The sequence below is a fragment of the Hippopotamus amphibius genome, chromosome 17 (genome assembly GCF_030028045.1).
Source record: "Hippopotamus amphibius kiboko isolate mHipAmp2 chromosome 17, mHipAmp2.hap2, whole genome shotgun sequence".
NCBI lineage: Eukaryota > Metazoa > Chordata > Mammalia > Artiodactyla > Hippopotamidae > Hippopotamus > Hippopotamus amphibius.
The window spans coordinates 20,137,460-20,158,002 of record NC_080202.1 but is presented as its reverse complement, the minus strand read 5'-3'; the positions used below and the strand labels follow the sequence as shown (position 1 = coordinate 20,158,002).

General features: G+C 54.5%; 1 protein-coding gene across 1 annotated transcript in view; it reads right to left on the bottom strand.

Moving 5' to 3' along the window:
- The window catches only part of TMEM132E (transmembrane protein 132E), a 56,331-nt gene extending 36,058 nt beyond the window's left edge, over positions 1 to 20,273 (bottom strand). Inside the window, exon 1 of the mRNA XM_057713898.1 lies at positions 20,142 to 20,273. Coding sequence (XP_057569881.1) covers positions 20,142 to 20,208 — 67 coding nt within the window. The 5' untranslated portion in view covers positions 20,209 to 20,273. The remainder of the gene's footprint in view (positions 1 to 20,141) is intronic.
- Positions 20,274 to 20,543: the final 270 nt, after the last annotated feature.

Genomic DNA, 20,543 nt, shown 5'->3' with positions numbered 1-20,543 from the left:
GAGGGAGGGCTCCCCTGGGGCCGACTGACCGGCAGGCCTTCTCGGAGACGCTGCCTGGCTCCTGTACTTTACAGAGGCTCACAGAAGGGAAGGCACGCCCAGGCCTCTGGCCCCGCTTTGATTCTCTTTTTCTGCTTTCCACCGTGATGGCCGGGGTGATGTTGGGGTGATGATCAAACCAGGATCTCCTGCAAACCCTTAGAAGGTTTCAAGCCAGAGCCCTCCTTGCTCTCTGGCGACACCCTTACCAGGATTACTGTTGGCTGTTATTGCCAAATTCCTACACCACAAAAAGGCAGGAAGGTCACTCTTCCCACCCCAATCCCCTGCTGGTGTCTGCCTGCTGCCTGGTGGGGACTGTCCCTCCTCCCTTCCCGCAGCAAACACTGATAGAGAACCCACTGGGAGACAGGCCTGGGCCCGGGAGCTCCAGGTCAGCGGTCCCGTGACTTCAGGGCCTCCAGCTCATAGCTGCCCCTCTCCAGCTGCATCTGTCTTCTTCCTGCTTGGAATCTTTGATCTGCCAGAGCTGTTCTTGCATCCCCGACGGAGGCCATGCGGAAAGTAACCTGACGCCCTGTGTATGTCACAGCTCCATCCTGGGCCCCCACTCTGCCCCGGCCACGCTCTAGCCCCTGCCACTCCCCACCAGGGCTCTGCCTGCCCTTATGCATCAGCCCTTCTCTGGCTCTTCCCTCCCGCTTCTCTCCTCAACCACCTCTCAGGGCCCCCTCCCTCTGACCACGCTCCTCTCCTCATCTCCATAAATCCTCCACTGGGTTCAATCTGGGTGCCGATGTTACACAGTGCAGACCCCCAAGGGTGGAGTCTGTGCTAGGTTCATTGAGAGCAGAATATTCTCTCTGTCTCTCTCCCCCTCCAAGTTATAAATGGGCCACTTATCAAAAGTGCATTGAAATTTGGCTGTTAGAACTTGGAAACACATTTCCGCACCTTTCTCTATAGAAGACCGTATTATCAATAGCAGTTACATTCCAGGCCAGCCCACCAAAGAGGTGTTACCTATAATTCATTCCCTCAATATTTACGGAGCACCTACTAAGTGTGTGACGAGACTGAATAGTGGTTCTAAGTGTGTCACCTTGAGTTCTGGGTCCCGGGACAGAGGACGAAGTGAGGGAGAGAAAGGAAAGGAGGGAGGAAGTGAAAAGAAGTTTCTCTGCAAATTATTTAAAAAATAGGATAAGTCCAATCGTCAACACCCTTCCCAGATGCCTCCTCCTTCCCAGGGCCTCTCTCCTCTGGGGCCTCCAAGTGTCGCCTCCCCACCGGGACCCCCAGCATTGGGGCATCTCCCCAGGATCATCCCAATTCCAGGAAGCTTTATAGAATGCAGGTTCCCAGGCCCCTCCCCAGCCAAAGGAACCCAGAAGTTCTGGGTGGGTCCTGAGGGGTGACTCTTATTCTGTTCCCACCCCCTCTAGCATGGTTAGGGAGCCTTGCTCTAGCAGTGAGCCTCAATCATGGCTTCCCTTTAGAATCACCTGGAAGCCCAGACCGTACCCCAGACTAATGAATCCAGAATCTCTGGGGCTGAGACCCAAAGCACCGGCATTTATTTTAAAAAAATCCTGAATGTGTAGGCAAGATTGAGAACCACTGCCTGGGCTGTCCTATTTCTCAGGAACGTTTTCCCTCCCCACCCCTGCAACCACCGACGATCCACGCCCACACCGGCCCTTTCTCTCTACGTCTCGCCCCTCTCTGTTTCTCCTTGGGACCCACACCCGTGCCTCCAAGGTGACCCTCATTTCCATCTGCCTCTGTGGGACCTGGGATGCTGAGTCCACATCTTGAGTCAATACAGTTCGGCTGAATGTGACTATCAGAGACTGGGGTCTGAAGCTGCGCCCCCGGCAGCAGGGGCTGGACCGGACTGACCTGCAGCTCTTCCCGCTGCGGGGTCAGGAGTTCTGCAGGTCACCGCTTCCCCACCCCGTGCAAATGCTAAGCTGTTGGGCCCGGGCCAGGTCCCACCCTGGGTCGCACGGACTCCTGCTGAGCGCAGGCTCCCATCCCCAAGTTGGTGGAAGGGGATTTCACGTTTGTAACAATTATTCACTTAATTGGGTTCCAATTAAACCAGAGAGGAAGTGGAGGGCTGTGTCTGTGTTTGTTCCCCTCCCTCCGCCTTCTGAACATCAAAGAGAGTGCAGGGAGGCTGACAAATGGGCTTCCTGCATCTGCCGGGGGGTGGGAAGGGCTGTCTTGGGCTGGGCCCCATCTGCTACCCGCCGAGGCTCTCACACCTGCATTTCTAACCGGGGGCTGGACTCATTCAAAGGTCCTGGGGGTGCTGGGTGCCCAGGCAAGAGTCGGTTATTCTCATGGGCTTCCCTCCCAACTGGGAAACTGAGTGGGGTCCCAGGGAATCGGTAGCAGAAGTGAAGGGACCACCCCCCACCAAGCAGCACCACCCAGATTCCCCCAGTGGCAGAGTGGCAGAGCTCAGGGATGGGCTAAGTGAACCTAGGGCTTGCCAGCTGGGCTCACTGGGGGTCTCCAGGGCTGCCACGGGGTGACAGGGTGGGATAGATAAACTCAGCGAGACACCACTGCTCTCCATTCAACCAGCAGCTCTGCTTTCATCTGCATTATATATCATCTGGAGTCTATATCGTATATATTATATACTATAATGTATTATATATTACATATATTATGTACTTCTCTGGCCAAAGAAGAAAAAAAGAAGAAAATCAATGATTGAGCCTACTTTTATCACAGCTCAGAAAGGGAAACCGAGACCCAGAAGGGGGAGGGGGCTTGCTCAAGGCCACACCACCATTCCTGGGGCTAGGTTGCTTGGATCAAGCTGTCCTGGCCCTGATCTCAGCCCCCAGTGGCCAGGAAACAGTGGAGCTCCATGGGCAGGAAGTGAGGAGGGGGCTGATGGAAGGGTGAGCCAGGCTAGGGTCTCGTAGGAAGCACCTCCCTCCCACCTCTGGCCTCTGCTCCCCAAGAGGGACCCCTCTCTGGTCCACACTGAAAAGAGGCCAGGAGGTCATGATGGTGACCAAGGGCTGAGGCTGGGTTCGTGTCCATGGGGCCCTTTGGCTGGATGCCCTACCCCATGGAGAGCCAGGCCATGTCTGGGGGCTGTGGTCACAGGAGCACCTCAAAGGGGCCAAATCTCTAGAAGGACACGTCTGGTCAGCGTCAGGAACACAGTAGGTATTGAGGAAAGCTGTGCAGAATGAATGAATGAATGAATGAGTCCATCCATCCATCCATCCATTCATCCACAAAACAGATGTCAGTCTAGGACTCACGACCAAGATTTCTAATCCAGGGTGAAGGAAATAAGGCCCTGCAAGGGAACTGGTTGCAGAACAAGGAAGTCAGAATCAGAGGGGCCGCTGAGTGCCCCCCGGAGCCCCGCCCAGAGAAGATCCCCTGACTGATGGGGCAGGCACAGGCTCTCCTGGGGAAGCCCCTAGTCTGATGAGAGAGGCACAGTCTTCTCTGGAGGAGCTCGAGTGATGAGGGAGGCCCATCTGTCTCCTGGGAGAGTCCGCAGCCTGGGGACGAGGGAAAGGAAGGGAAGGATGTGGCTGGCGGGGGAGCTCCCTGTCTCATGGGGGATGCCCTTGACGTGGGCAGCCTCCTGCCTGAGGGAGGAGGCAAGGCTGGGTCTCAGAGGATATGCATCCCTTCCTGGATTGGGCGCAGGGGGGCATGCGGCTGGGCGCCCAGCAACAGGGAGCTGGGAGCCGCAGCCGGGCAGCGGGAGAGCCATCGACATTCCGGTCAGGCAGCCAGTCGCTGAGTTATTATTATTTCTTTTTTTTTGAGCTACTTAGAGCAATTTACAGAAATCATTTAGGGGCCGTTTAGGGAGAAGAGAAAAGATGAAGACTTTTAAAGGCAGGGCCTGGGGATAGTTTTATGCAGATCGGCTTTGCAGGGATAAGGAGGAGGAAGGAGATTCTGGATTCTGAAAGGTGTTGGTGGGGGAGGAAGCCCTCTGGTCTGACAAATCTGGCTGGGAGCCCTTTCCAGGCAGCAGCCAGGGACCGAGGAAAAGGGATGGGTGGGGAGTGTATCGTGGGCAGAGACGGCTGAGACACATGAGGAGGAGGGAAGGGGGCATGGGTGGGTGAGCCAGACGCCCTGCCTCAGTTTCCCCTTCTGTAATTGGGGCGCCTGCAGGGGTGAGTTGACCACACTGGGACCAAGCTGAATGAGTGTGTCACTTCTTCTATGATACTGGGGCCTGGAGGTGGGGGCCTTGGGACCTAGAGCTACAGAGTCAGGAGATTAGGACCCAGGAGGAGGGGAAGACACAGTCTCTCTGCCTCTCCTCTTCTGTGACCCGAGCCAACCACTCTCTAAGCCTCAGTTTCCTCATCCACACAGCGGGCATCATGATTATCAGCTTCACAGCGAGGATGACCTGTGATAAGGTCATAAAGTGTAGCCATGTTTCAACTGCCAATGGTTCCAGACGCCTTGGTCATGGTGGGGAACAGGGGGAAACCTCAAGGTTGAGAATCTGACCTTTAAATACCCCCTCCACCTGCCGACCCCCCAGATGGAGAAATTGCGCTTCTAGGGCTGGACAAGGACAAAACTGGCCTGTACTGGGCTGGGATCAGAGGCCCGACTGCGATGCCTGGGGAATGCAGGGGTGTGTGTGTGTGTGTGTGTGTGTGTGTGTGTGTGTGTGTGTGTACATGTATGCATGATGCGGAAGAGGAGAGGCACGGGTCCTAGGGAGGGGAACGGAGGGAAAATGAGAAAACCAGTTGCACATTTAGCAAAGTCTTCCCCACAGTTCACATTTCATGCTGTTTGTGATATGATTATTGGAGATAGAATCTGGTTACTCTGTGTAAACATCATGCCTGCTGGGCTCGTCCCCCATGTGCCCCTGGGGAAGCTGAAGGTGGGGGGGTGGGGCGCCATGATCTGCGACCAATCAGCTTCCTCCAGCCATGGCTGGCCATGCCGCGCCCAACCTCCAACACCCTCGTGTGAAACCTCTGAGGAAGCAAGCCCTCTGGCCTGGAAGCAGGGACCTGGATCTCAGGTCCGGCTCTGCCACGCCTGACCGCCTGACCGCGGTGTGTGCCCTGAGGGCTAAGATGGGTCCTCTCCCTGGACCTTAGTCTCCCCATCTTTCAGATAGGGATGGTTCCAGGATGAGAGGGGCCTGAAGCTCCCATCTACCTCCCCTGACTTTAAGTATCTCCTCACACTAAGGGGCCCCTCTGTGCCACAATCCGGGGAGGAATTCAGAGCACAAACCAGATTCCAGTGCATCCAACAGGCACTGATGGAGGGCCAGCTGCACGCAGGGTGCCGCAAAGGGCTTCACACTTTCTCTCTTCCTTTGGCCAGTGCTTCAGCAGGGAGGGTACTGATAGCATCTCCTGTCTATCCAGCCTCTGGGCAGTGCTGGGTACTTTACATACATCAGCTCATTGAATCCCTGTGATGTGAGATGCAGGTGCTGTTTGTTATTAGCCCACTTTACAGATAAGAAGTCTGAGGCTTAGGGAACAGAAGTGACTCCCTCCAGGTTGGTGACAAGGTGGAGGTTCCCTGGCTGCGGTGCTGTAGCAGGTGGACAAAGGTTACCCCATTTGGCTGCTAGAGCCCATTGCTCCACGTCACAGAGATCTCGGCAGTGGTTGCTCCTCTCCAAAGCCCAGGTGAGCCAGCCTCTATTTGCCTTCAGCTCTGCCCCCCTGCACTGAAATTGTTTGCATTCTCGACCCACATCGGCCACTAACCGTATCTTCCTGCCGCATGACCAGTGTTTGTCCCAGTGCTTGGCATGGACCAGGTGTTCAAAAACACACACTGAATCAACCTGTAGCTACTTTTTATTGAGCACTGACTACAAGCCACGCTCTGCTCCAAGCACATTCCATGCATTAATTATTTATTCATTACCACAACCCTATGAGGAAGGTACTCTTACTATCCCATTTTATAGATGTGGAAACTGAGCCACAGGGCAGTGAGGTTGTTTTTCCAAGACTGTAAAGCAAAGGTACGGCAGCTGAATGTGCAGATGAAGGCAGGCAGGCAGGCAGGAACACACATCCCCACTCTGGTCCCTGGCACCCATTTAGTACCCAGATGTTTCTTCCTGGAGGCGCCCTGGGTGGAAAGGGTGGGAGGAGGGGAAGAAGCAACCTTTCTATTCATTCATCTCACACAATAGGTACTGAGCATCTTCTCTGGGCGAGGCACTAGCCCAGGTGTTGGGAATATAGCTGTGAACAGAACAGATGTAGCCCCGCTTTCAGGACTTCCATTCCAAGGGGAGTGGGTGTCCATCTATGAACAAGCAGAGACATAACTGTACAGTATGTGTGTTGGGTGGGGAGGAAAATGGTGCAGGGTCGGGGCAGAGTGAGGGGCAGGCAGGGCTGTTGTAAGTAGGGCGTGGCTGGGGAGGACCACTCTGGTAAGATGCGTTTTAGAGCAGACCTGAAGGAGGTAGGGGAGCGGTGACTGGTGCTTATTTGGGGGAAAAGGCCAGGCAGAGGCATAGCAAGGGCCTGAGGCTTGGCAACCGGCACCGGTGAGGACAGCAAAAAAGACAGCGTGGCTGAAGCTGAGCAGGGGAGAGGGAAGATACAGTCAGAGGGGTATCGTTGGGAAAAGGAACAGTCACGCGGCCTGTGAGCCCCTGAAGGACTCTGGCTTTCACTCTCAGTGAGCTCAAGTCTGCTGAGCAGGAGGGTGACTTGAATAGACCTACGGTCTATAGCATCTCCTGGCAGAGGGGGAAGGAGCGTGGCCTCTGGGAGGCAGCGGGGAACTGCTGCCTGCATGAATGGGAGTCCCCAAGGCCAGCATGAACCATGCCAGGGCTGGGGAGGAGCTAAGTGGGCTCTGGGCTGGGCAGGGAATCTCCGAGAAGGACCGCAGGGAGTCCCGAGGGGTCACCGGCCCCCTGCGCACTGACTCCAGGGCCCTGAAAATACCTCTGAGGGGAGAATGTGGTAGGGCCCTTGGGGATCACCCAGCCCCACATCTTCCAGGATGGTGGCCACTTGCCATGTGTGACTATTGAGCAGCTGAAATGGGGCCAGTTTGGAGTTGTGATGTGCTGCTGACAGTGTAAAATGCATGGGGGATTTTGAAGACGTAACACAAAGGAAAAAAAGAAAGAATGTAAAAAATCTCATTAACAATTTTTACATTGATTACATGTTGAAATGATCATCTCTTGAATATTTTGGCTGAAATATACGAGCAAAATTCATTACACCTGTTTCTTTTTACTTTCCTCATGTGGTAACTAGAAAAATTGGAATTACATATGTGGCTCCTGCTATGTTTCTGTTGCACAGCACTGGTCCAGCACGGCAACCCTGCTCTCACGGGCAGGAAAACTAAACTCCAACGGGAGGAAAGGATTTGCCTGAAGGCAAGCAGTTAGCTGAGAGAACACCCAGGGCAGAGGAAGAACCTGGTGGGAGGCTGGGGAGACGAGGGCTCTCTGGGTGGATTTGGACAATTGAGGGACTCCTAAGGGCTCATGATGAATTACAAATGGTTACAGAGACCATGCACTGAGTTCTGCTTATTCTCCTTACGGAGCCACCAACACCCCTATAGGATGGGTAGTGGGAGGAGTCAGCTCTGGGACCAGGGTGTCCACGAGCTTTCAGGCTGCAGGATGCACCAGAGGAAGAGTTTCAGGGACGCCTGGGCTCCATCAGAAACTCCCTATGTCCCTAGACATGATTTCTGGCAGCGGCACGGGCTGCCTGCCCTGATGGTGTGCAGCTACCCTTTATGCCCACCTTGGGGGCTGCCGTGGAGGAGGTGGAAATATTGGGAAACCGTGGCCTTGAGGGCCAGGTACTACCCCGGCATTGTGTGCACTGGGGCCAGCCGCATTCCCAGGAAGGCCTCCTCCGCCCCGGGACAGAGAGACCCTGGAAAGTGGGGGCGATGCTTGAGGCTGCTTTCCTGGGAAGGGAAGGAGGGAGGCAGGGAGGGAGGGAAAGGGGCCGGCAGCTGACCACTGCTGTTTTTAAAACAAGCAGCATGTTACAAGGAGGCATCAAGAGTAAAAAAAAAAAAAAATAAGACCCCAAACAAAACAAAACCAAAGAACCCAACCACCAGAAAACAGCTCTCCGGGAACTCTTTGGCACTGTCTTAAATATGTTTTCCGGCAGTGAGGCCTGGCTCCAGGCTAGAAAGGAAGGAAACAAACCTGCTGACTGTTTCCTGAGCCCCTTGGGCAGGGATACAGCTTCTGTTCTGGACACATCCATGCACACTGGTTTCTTATCCTTGCAGCAGCCCAGAGGAGAGAGCTGACACTATTACGCCCATTCTGCAGATGGGGAAGCTGAGGCTCAGGGAGACAAGGTAGGCAAGCGCTCCCGGGTAACCTAGCAACACAGCAGCAAGGCTGTGATTCCCATCTATGTTTCGTCTGGGGAGACGTGAAAACCCACCACAGTCTGACGTGACTGGCTTCTTCTGAGGCTTTCTTGGAGCCCAAACACTGACAGTGACCCTGGATAGATCTGACCCTGAAGCGTCTGGCTTCCAGGGTGAGGGATGAGGAGGGAGGCTGGGCCTCTATTAAAAATCATGAGGGAGATCCCATCTGTCTCAGTGGTCCCACTGGGCCACCTTCCCCAGGACTCCAGGATGTAAAATAAAGATACTCCTGTCCCCACCCAAGGGGGTCAGAACTGGCTGTGAGCCACAGGGCTTTAGCTGCTAAAATAATAATAATAATAAAAGCTCTAAATGCTGAGCCATGTGCTATAGGCTCCCCATTCACCATCCAATGTTACAGAGGCAGAAACCAAGGGGTAGAAAAGAGAGGTCAGGCTGCTACTAAGAGACGATGCCAGTGCTCAAATCCGTTTCCCCAGTTGTAAGAGTGGGTTCTCTGCCATATGGTGGTACCTCTGATGACTTCTGATGGTCATTCCCTATCCCAAGAGCCCTCCCTCCCAGGTCAGCTACTGGAACAGCTTCCTTCCACATTGCTCCAGTCTGCAAACTGCCCCCAGCCAAGTCACTGCTGCTTGATCCCTGCTTTGATCAAGACACTCCCTCACTCCACAACACTCCACAGCTCCCCAGTGCTCCATGGAACACAGGATCAAAGTTCTCAGAGGTCTTAAGAGATCATCCAGGTAACCCTGCATTTCCCTCCCCAGCCTGCTATTCCTCACAGGCAGCTGTGGCTCTCCTCATGCCAGACTCAGAGCTGGTAAGCCAGGGACCATTTTTGCCCTATGTTTCTGTCTTCCCCAGGGTCTCAGACACAGAGTGGATGGTGACTGATTAGTCTCTCGAGAGGCAGAATTCTTGAACTTGGGTTAAGGCCGGCTGCAGCGGCACCTCCTCCATGAAGCCTCCCCTGATTTCTGTAGCAGATACGAGATTTCTCCCTTCCCAACGCTCTGTATCCCTTCCAACATGTCTGTGGCAGAATTTTATCACAATCTGTACAGAAATGGCTCAGCTCCCCAGGACGCCACCTTAGAAGCTCCTCATGGGACAGGCCCTGAATTTTCTTCCTTTTCACAATTAACACAGTGCCCGGCGTGTGCTGATGCTATTAATACCATTAATACCGAGAACTATCATTTTCAGACACTCTGTGCCAGGCACTATTCTAAATATTTGACTTGGAATGATGACTCACTTCATCATCACAAAAACCCTCTAAGTTGGGTATTTTTATAATCATTTGCAGATGAGGAAACACGCATAGTGGTTAAATGACTTGCCCAGAGATCACAAGGGGATGGACAGAGCCAGGCAGTTTGGTGTCAAGCCGAGTGCAGGGAAAAGGTGGGGGTGAAGGAGGGGAAACGTTAGGAGAAACTGAACAGTAGACTGCTGGCTCCGAGGGTGCCCAGCACTGGGTGCGGCGCATATTAGGTGCTCAGTTAGTAGAAGTGACTATTAAGATAACTAGATAGTTCAATGGTCGGTGGGGGCTGGGTATGGAAGGGCTTCCCAGACAGGAGGGCTGCGGCCAAGTGGGGAGCCCAGCCCTCTGCACCAAGCCGGCCCCACCCCTACCCCAGCCTCTCATCCTACCACCTCCCCCAGCTCCAGCCCCCTTCCCACAGCATCTCAGCCCTCTCATGCATGCTGGCGGCTGGCAGTTTTTCTCCTGCCGAGAACAGCCACAGAAAATTGTGATCATTTCTCTGCTGTGTTGGCAGCTGAGAAAATGGCAATTTTTCCGATTTCCAATCCAAGAGTTCCTGCCTATTGGACAAAGGCCCCACAGGCCTGTCTCTCCCCAGGAGGGACAGGGCAGGGGAGAGTGTGGGTCAGCTCGGGGCAGGTCACCTCATTGGCTGAGTGGCGTGGGCTGCTGTGGTCTTGTGATGGTAGGGGGGCTGGTCTTGGGAGGAGCGGGTAACCAACGAGCACTTGCAGACAGAAAACAGGGACTGGCAGAGAGGTCAGAGCAACAGGTAATCCGGAGTTGCTGTGGGACTTCTCAGAGATCCAGGCAGACTGGGTTTTACCGCAGCCCCATTTTACATACAGGAAGCTCATGCCCATGGAAGAGGCCTGGGTGGCCACATAGCTAATTTGGCTGGGCGGGTCTGGAAGCCAGCCTTGCAAATCCTTGAGTGGTCTCTGCAGCAGCCTGCCCGCTGCACGCCCTGGTCCTGCCCGGGATTCGGTGGCTTCAGGGTGACAGGAAAGACAGCCACAACCAAGATTGTGAGGGGCAAGGGGCTAAAGCGAGCAGACAGAGGTCCCCTCTGTGGCACGGGGGTAGGGGTCCCCATTCCCACAGGTCTGGAGCTCTGAAAGCCTGCAGCTGCCGTCAGCTCAGGTCACTCGCACTCCAAACCCTGCTGCGGCTCCCCATGTCACTCAGCCTACCAGTTTATCTTCTAGGGCCTCCCGTTCCTACCTAATCTTCCTGCCCCCTGCCCAGACCGCACTGTGCTCCACCCCTCTGGCCTCCTTGCTGTCTTGAATTCTCAAGCTCTCTCCTGCCCAAGGACTGGTTCCTCTGTGATATTTGGATATTTGCTTAGTTTGCTCCCTTGCCTCCTTCAAGTCTGCTTAATGACACAATCATTAATACTGCACAAATCGAGATACCTTCCTTCCCAAGTGGGCAGACAGCAGAATCAAGCAGTATCAGCAGTATTTCGTCTTGTGGAACTGAAAACCACAGCCACAGAAAGACAGAGAAAATGAAAAAGCAGAGGACTTTGTACCAGATGAAGGGACAGCATAAAAACCCAGGAAAACAACTAAACGAAGAGGAGATAGGCACCCTTACAGAAAAAGAATTCAGAATAATGATGGTGAAGATGATCCAGGACTTTGACAAAAGACTGGATGCAAAGATCGAAAAGTTTACCAAAGACCTAGAAGAATTAAAGAGCAAACAAACAGAGATATGCAACACAATAACTGAAATGAAAAATACACTAGAAGGAACCAATAGCAGATTAACTGAGGCAGAAGGGCAAATAAGTGACCTGGAAGACAGAATGGTGAAAATCACTGATGCAGAAAAGAATAAGGAAAAAAGAATGAAAAGAACTGAAGACAGCCTAAAAGACCTCTGGGACAATGTTAAACACGCCAGCATTCGCATTATAGGGGTCCCAGAAGGAGAAGAGAGAAGGGACCCGAGAAAATATTGGAAGAGATTATAGTTGAAAACTTCTCTAACATGGGAAAGGAAATAGCTACCCAAGTCCCGGAAGTGCAGAGAGTCCCAGGCAGGATAAACCCAAGGAGAAACATGCCAAGACATATAGTAGTCCAACTGACAAAAATTAAAGACAGAGAAATGTTATTAAAAGCAACAAGGGAAAAACGACAAATGACATACAAGGGAACTCCCATAAGGGTAACAGCTGATTTCTCAGCAGAAACTCTGCAAGCCAGAAGGGAGTGGCACGATATATTTCAAGTGATGAAAGGGAAGAATCTGCAACCAAGAATACTCTGCCCAGCAAAGATCTCATTCAGATTTGGCAGAGAAATCCAAAACTTTACAAACAAGCAACAGCTAAGAGAATTCAGCACCACCAAAGCAGCCCTACAACAAGTGCTAAAGGAACGTCTCTAAGCGGGAAACATAAGAGAAGAAAAGGACCTACAAAAACAAAAACAAAACAATTAAGAAAATGGTAACAGGAACATACATATCAATAACTACCTCGAATGTAAATAGACTAAATGCATCAACCAAAAGACACAGACTGGCTGAATGGATACAAAAACAAGACCCATATGTATGCTGTCTCCAAGAGACCCACTTCAGACCTAGGGACACATACAGACTGAAAGTGAGGGGATGGAAAAAGATATTCCATGCAAATGAAAATCAAAAGAAAGCTGGAGTAGCAATAGTCATATCAGATAAAATAGACTTTAAAATAAAAAATGTTACAAGAGACAAGAAAGGACACTACATAAAGATCAAAGGGATCCATCCAAGAAGAGGAGATAATTATAAATATATATGCTCCCAATATAGGAGCACCTCAATACACAAGGCAAATGCTAACAACTATGAAAGAGGAAATGCAGGGCAGAAATAGAGCCACAGGTGTAGAGAACAAACACATGGACACCAAGTGGGGAAAGCAGGGAGGGTTGGGGGGGGGATGAACTGGGAGATTGGGATACCAAATTGTACACTCTAAATATATGCTGTTTATTGTCTGTTAACTGTATCTCAATAAAAAAAAAAAACTGCACAACTCCTCCCAACACACACACACACACACACACACACACACACACACACATACACACGCACACACACACACACGCTGGAATTCCTAATTCCCATACTCTACCTTTTTCTTATTTTCCTTAGCCCTTGTTGCCTTCTGACATACATCACTTACTAACCGTATGTATTTATTATTTACTGTCTGCCTCCCCACCGCCCCTGCAAGAATAAAGGCTCCATGAGTGCAAGGCTTTTTGCTGTATTCGTGGAGTAAGACCAAGTGCCTGAAACAGTGCCTGGCCCACAGTAGGCACTGACTGAATATCTGCCGAGAGACAGGAAAGGGGTCTATGTGTACCTGTATGTGCACGAGCGTACATGTCATTGACTCATCTGACAAATTGTTAAATGCCTGCTTTATTCCAGACATCCCAATGGACTCCGGGGGGATACAGCGCAGGGAAGAGGGCACATGACTTCCAGGTCTATTCAAGTTTAATGCTAGCAGGGGGGCCAGGCAGTGCAGTTTACAAAGAGGGCACATTGGAAGTGAGTGGCAGGGGTTGGTGGGTCTTTGTTTACCTCAGAATCAGGGCAGGCTTCCAGGAGGAAGTGTAGATAGACTCCGGCCTAAAGGCTGAGTAGGAGAAGGGGTAGAAGTGTTCTGGTCAGAGGGAACTGTCTGTACAGAGGCTCTGACATGGAAAAGAATGTGACCTATTTAAAGGACTGGAGAGATGAGTGGGGCCGGATGGGTGGGCCTCGCTCAGGGACATGGGCGTGTGGCTGTCAGTCACCATCTGTGCTTATTCCCTGTATGCATGCAGCAGAGGGATACGGCAAGAACATATGCAGGGTCCGAAAACCTGACCTCAAGAGCTGGTGTGGTCAGGACTTCGTTGAGCCTCAGCTTTGCCCTCTGTAAAATGGGATCATAGTTTCTGCCTTTACCTGGCAGCCTCTGGGAGAATCAAATGAGATCATGGATCTAAACTCCAAAGAACTGTTGGGACCCTCAAGTGTTCGGGTGGGTGCCCGTAACTGCGTGGGTGCGCGTCTGAGCTCACTGCACTGCCAGCTCCCACTGACACCGTTCTCCTGACATGACAAGTCTGCTGCATCATCTGTACCAAACTACCAAAAATATACTTGCTCCTGGCCCTGAGCCAGGCTCCCCAACAGCCTTGGAGGCCTGGGGAGGGAGGGGGGAGGCCTGCCAGGTGGGGTCCTACAACCTCTGGGCAAAGGCGGTCATCTTGTCTCTCACCATTGGACCCTCAACGTGCAAGAGGACAAAGGCCCCCTTGGAGGGCTGGGGCTGCACTCCCTCATCAGAATGCGGCCTCTCTGAAGATGAGACTCTCCCTTGTCATAGTGGGCACTCCCCGAGGGCAGGAACCATTTCCCCTCCTCCCCTTCTCTCCCTCTCAAAAGCAGAGAGGTTGTCACTCAGTGCGACTCTGGCCGACTCTCCTTAAGGGCTGGCCACCTCTGGGGCTGTGTTCCTGGCGAGGGGTTCGGGCTTGAGGGTGTCCTGGTTGCCTGTTCTCTCCCAGGGTTAAGGGCCCACCCCGTAGGGTCTGATGCTGTTCAGGCCTGGATCCTGGGATGGGGATGTCTCCGAGAACCTGGACCATTCTGAGGGGCACCCATTTATCCAGGTGATCCTAGGCACGTCACTCTCCCAGCTCTGAGGATCCTGAGAGGGGGTCAGGAAACAGAGACAAGCTGAGAAAGTCCTCCAGCAAGCCCATGACCTGACCTGCCTGCTGCCCTTCAGTTTGAACTGAACAGGAAGTCACTCGAGAGAAGGGAGTCGTCAGCTTCCCACCCTCTCGGACCAAAAAAGGTGTGGGTGAGAATGCAGCAGGAAGGATTCAAGTTTGATAAAAAGCAGAACTTTCCAAAGGCAGATAATTATCTAGATAATTTGGACAAAAAAGGATTTTCTTCAATTACCTTTTCTACCCTTTTTTTTTTTTGCACTGAATTATTCATTCTTGCATTCATTCATTTGTGCAACAAGCATTGAATAATCCAGGTAATTGCTTCCATTTTCCACTTCATCCTGCTGGGTTGTCTGCCAGCCAGCAGGGCCTGGGGCGGAGGTGTGGGGGATTGGGGGAAGAGCTGGGGGAGGCGGTGGAGGAGGAGGGGAAGGGGCAAACATGGCAGATTAAAGGAGATAATGACTTTTGGACCCTCAGCCTGTCTCCCAAGAGGGGCTTGTCCCCTCTCTTACCGCACTGGCCTCACCCGTCTTAGCGCATCCCTGCCCCCCAACTCTCCCCCCCCACCACCCTCAGTCTGTTGGTCCTCCAAAGATGGAATGTGGTAGCTGGCAGAGAGTTGGCGCTTCCTGCTACACTGCCCCATCCTTGGGGACCGCTGGAGGACGGCACCGCCAGCTGAATTGATGATAAGGAGGCCCACTTTTCATTTAAAAAGACAGAGCAGGAAAATAGAAAAAGAAATTTCTTTTCCAAAAAAAAAAACCACCCCACAACTGGTTCATTAATCTCTTATTAAGATTCTGTGCTGAGCCCTGGCAAGGAAGAAGTAAGGAAGACCCTGGGGAGTGAACGGGGAGGAAGAAGCATATCCACTTGTTAGCATCTGCACTGGCTCCGTGGATGGAGGCATGGGTGTGGGCTGGAGAGATGAGGGAGGTGACAAGAGACTTCTCCGTGGCAGAACCAGTGAGGTGGAAGGGGGCTTGGCGGGCATCGCCCCCCTCCCTCCGCAGAGGAGAAAAACAAGGCTTGGAGAGGGAGGGGACTGTCCTCCCCAGCAAGCTGAGGACCAAGTCAGGATTTGAACCCTTATCTGCTGGGTCCTGGAGACTCTGATTCCAAACTGCCTTGAATTTCAGAATCGGGGCCTTTTTCTCATCTCCCCAACTGGACTTCGAGCTCACGAAAAGGAGACGAAGATCAGATTTTGAGCCTGTCCACGTGCCTTCTGTAGTGCTCGGCAAGGTTTACTAACACTCCTGGTGACTGATTATCTTGACTACTTGGGACCCAAGGCTAGCTCGAGGCCAGAAGTGTATCTTTGTATGAAGCCAAAACCGCAGACAGAGGGGATGACAGAGGTGGTAGAATCTCTGCCGAGGGGCCTGGAGCAGACTGCCAATCTAGGAAACCCCTGTGGGCTCTGGCGCTAGTCCTGGTTCCAGAATGAACTAGCAGGATGACCTTGGCCGGTCCGTTTCCTTCTCTAAGTGTCCACGTCCATATCCGCACGAGGGTTGGGTTTGGAGGTCCTGTGACCTCTGTTAGTTTCAGTGTTGTGAAAGGCCATCATTGTGGGCAGGGCAACAAAGAAGGACCATCCCCCCTCTTCCCCATCCCCTCTGCCCCAGGTCAGAGTTGGTGCCTCTCTGGGTTTCAAATTCTGCATCATCGCAAGCACTCACTGCCGATCTCAGGCCTGGGGTCTATCAGTTTCAGACAAGCCCCCAGGGAGGGCCTAGGAGATGCCCGGGTCCCACCCTGGTATTCCAAAGTGGCCTTACCTCCCGCAGCCAAGCATTGAGCTATGCTCAGAATGGATTCCAATAAAGCTCATTTTCTGCCACCAAGTTTATAACACATCCCCACCTACTGGTCTTAAACATTAACAAGGCTGTGTCGTGGTGTAGGGCTGCATGTGGCCAGGAAGATGGGTGTGTGTGTGTTTGGGGGCGGAAGCATCATTCCTCACTCCCAGAAGCAAGGGAGCCTCCCAAGGCCAGCACTGACCCTGTCCTCCTGCTATGTCCTTCCTCCATCTCCAAGGGAGCCCAGAGCTTGGCTAATCAGTGGGGTGGGGAGAGCATGGACACATCCAGAAAGAGAAACCAGGCTGCTGACCACAAACGTGAGGATACATGCGTTTGAGATCACGTATTCAGAGCATCATTGGGACACTACATTCACATCTGTGTTATAACACGACACCTCAGACACGTGCATCCTGTATGTGCCACTCAAGGGGTGTGGCACGGCCCTGCCCCATTCCCTTCCGCTCTTCCTGGTGTCCCTGTCTCCTCACCTCCCCTCTTCTGCCCCACCCTCCAGAGAGCTCCCTTTTCAACTGACACTGGGAGGGCCCCAACAGAGCTGTCTTCCCACCCCATTCATTTCTTCTGAGTGTCTATTATGTGTCAGGCACTGGAGAGTGCAGGCAAAAACGAAGAAGACATGGCTCTTACCCTAAATGCAAATATGTGGGGATCAGGAGGGGTACATGTATAAATACGCCCATAAAAATGCCCACACATACCCTTCACACACACGCTGCGGTCCCTGAGAAGAGCTGGGAAGGCAGCATGAAGGGCCAAGGCAGCACGGGAAGGAGACCAGTTACTTCTGCCAAGGGTTAGGAGCTGCTGATGAGAAGCCAAGGGGTAATCTAGGCAGAATCCCTGGAGGAGGTGATGTTTCAATTGGGCTTTGAAGGCAAGGTAAGGATTTTCAGAGGCAGGATATTCCAGATAGAGGGGCTGGTGGGTGCAAAAGCAGAAAGGCAGGAAGGTGAGAAGAGCAAAAGCTCATAAGATCTATGGAGGATGGAGAGGGGGCAGTACCACAGAAGTGAAGATGTAGATTGAGACAAGATCAGGAAGAGTCTTGTATGTTGAGGGGGCAAAGAGTGTATCCTTGATCCTACAGGAAATGGGGAGCCAGTGAAGGTTACCGAGTAGGAAGCTGACATAATCGGTCCTCTAATAGGTTAAACCACCATCATGCCTCGCTAAACTCCTATCCAAACTAAAAATGGAGCAGACCGCCTCCCTAGAGGCCAGATGCAGGAAAGTGGCCTTCTCAGATGGTTCCTGGCAGAAGCCTTGAGACTGACAGCAGTGTAGGGGCTGCCACCCCAGAGGCTAAGATGGGCCCTGAAAGGTAGTGGGGCTCCGTTCATACACGGTATCTGCCCAGAAGTCCTGGCAGAGTGAGAAGGGGCGGGATGGGCCAAGGGCTACACTGCTTGGGGAAGCTGGGGAACATGAGGGAGGCAGCCCAAGGTCGCCCTGCCCGATGGCGCCAGAGTGAGAAACCCAGGCTATTTGGCTCCCAGTCTGGCTGTGTGGTCAGAGCCCTGCGGCCTCAGTAGCCTGCCAGGCACAAAAAACTGCAACAGCACCCCCACCCCAGCATCTTCCAAGAGCCCAGAAATCCCAGCTAAGAGCTAGCTTGAAATGAGACTAAATCCATGTACCCTTTTCCTGAGACAGGCATGGTTTGGGTGGGTGGGTGTTAGGTATTCCTGAAGGAGGAAGCCCAGGCGAGATGGTGTTTTTCAGGGAGGAACTTCCAAAGGCCTTATCCGTCTGGGGGTGGGGGGATCCCCAAGCTTTGAGCATCTGCTGGTACCCTTCCCTAAGGAAGGGGAGATGGAGGCATTGACTGAGGATTCAGGGAAGAAACTTGGAAAGGGAGACAGATAATCAGGAGGGGAAATGCCTGCCCAGTGGGGGATCCTCTCTCCATCTCCTCAAATAGCTTCCTTCTAATCACCAGCCAATCTTGGGCCCTGGGTGTCTCTGGCACTGTGCTAAGCACTGGGTGTATAGGGGACACAGCAGAATAAGCCTACCACCTGCCACCACCGACTAACTGGGCACAGAGAAGACACCGGCATCTAAGGGGAAGAGGAGGCAAATTTACTCCAAGAGAAGCAACGGCAGGACAGCCAGGTCCTACCAGAGCTGGGTTTTAGGAAGCAGACAAGATTCCAGCAGGTGAGGGAGGGGAAAGGATCCTTAATACAAGGCTGAGGGGTCAGGAAGGTGGGCTGTGGGAGCCTAATAAGATTGTCTGAGCTGCCTGGAGGTGTCGCCGCGGCTGGGCTTTTGGAAGGGAACTCTGGTAGCAAGAGGCAGGGGGTGGGGGCAGAACCACGCCTAGACCCAGGCCTGAGCTGGGTTTCCTCCTGCTGCGCCCCCAAACTCCCTGCTCACTGGGAACCCGACACAAGCATAGCCCCTGCTGTTCCAGTGCGCAGACATCCGGAGTCCCCCTCCCCGCCTCCTCCCACCCTCGGTCTTGCACACGGAGCCCGAGAGATTTCTGGTTCCCAGCTGCACGCCCTCCGCCCATTCTTCTGAGAAAGAACTGAGGTTGGCTGTGCCTGGTGAAATGAAGGCAAAACAGCCCCCTACCCCGAGCCACCCCTCTCCCCGAAGCCGGGGAGGACCAATCTACTCGTAGAGGGAGGTCCCCCTCTTCCACCCGCTCCTAGCCTCAGAACCCTAGAGTCCCAGAGCCGGTCCTCTCATTCTCTCAGCCTTGAGGACGCACCTTGGTCGGGGTGAGAGAGGCTGGGGGTTAGAGACCTTGGGCGCGCTCACGGCCCGCCTGGGCAGGCTCCTAGGGGCCCGGCAGACGTGTGCAAAAGCTGAGCACGGCACATCGAGGGTCCTCCGCCAAGGCGGAGAGCCCACTGCCCCCGCAGGCTGTCCTGGCTCAACCCTCGGCGTGGGGCAACCAAATCGTCCACCCCTTGCTGGTTGGGGAACTGTGTCCCAGCTCTGCTCGTTTCCCGTTGGGAGGGGGCTGAGAGCCTCTCTTTCTCGATTCTCCCTGGCCCCCGCCCCTCGCCGCAGCTCTCTCCCTCCCTCCTCGGTCAGCGCCCCTCGCCTCCCCGAGCGCCTCCAGCTTGCGGAAGGCCCGCTGCGGCCTCCTCCCGTCGGATCTGAGTTCCCACTCTGTGGGGGCTGTTGCGAGACCCTCGGTCCCCCACCCGTATCCCTGCCGTCCCACTGCCAAAGCGCGCCAACCCCGTCTCCGCCCTCTCCCACCCCCTCTACCGCGGAGCCCCGGGCGAGCCTGGGGAGCAGACGCAACAGATTGCAGACCGCGAGAGTGCCGAGCCCGCGCCCTCCGCGCCGGCCTGCGCCTGCTGCCCAGACCCCCGCCCTCCGGCTCGGCTAAGCCGGCCATTTAGATGCTGCTCACAGGACGGCAGGCGGGCGAGTCGCCGCGGCTCCCCGGGCCCCTGTCGCTCCGCTTCCCCTCTCCAGGACCGCCGCAGGAAGCGAGGCAGCGGGCCCCGCACCGGCCTGCGCGCCAGGGGCGGGAGCAGACACGATCCCCGCGGTCCCCAGCAGCCCCCAGCCCCGCCGGCAGCCGGGTTGGGAGCGGCAGGAGGGGCGGCCGGGACGCGACCCAGCGGATCCCTCGGGTCCCTTTCTTTCTACCCAGGAGAGGGTTCCAGCGATACCCCCTCCCGCCCTTTTCCGGGTCCGGATTCGGTCCCCAGGGCGGGGCTCGCCGCCTCCGCTCCCGCCAAAGGGTTTGGGGGCTGGAGGTAACTCGAGCTGCATCCCGAGATGCTAGGCTGGGAGCGGCGGCGGCGAGGCCCGGCGGCGGGGGGTGCGCCTTCTCCGGGCTCCTCTCGGCCCCCTCCAGCGGCGCCCGCCGCATCTTCGCTCCGGAGTCCGCGCCGCGACACTTACCGTGGGCGAGCAGCGCCGAGAGGCAGAGCAGGGCGGCGCCGCCACGGCCCGGCATCCCCGGGGCCATGGCCGAGGAGCGAGCGGGAGGGGGCCGAGGGCGCAACGGGCGACGACGACTTGGCCCCGCGCTGGGCTTGGTCACATCCAACTCAGGGTGGCCGTGGCGCCTGGCTGTCTCTGCCGAGGCTCTGGGGGCCAGGGAGTGCAATTCGGGGACACTTTGAGGGGAGGGGGCGTCCCAGGCGCCGCCGGCTACACCCTCGGAACGGGTGGGGGCGCAGCTCCGGGCGGGAGGAGCCTCCACCTCCCCCGGCTGGTGCCCCCTGCAGGATCCGTGCGGCTAGGGGGGAGCCGCACGTGCGCGCCCGGAGCCGGGTGGCCACTGGCGTCTCGCGGGCTGCC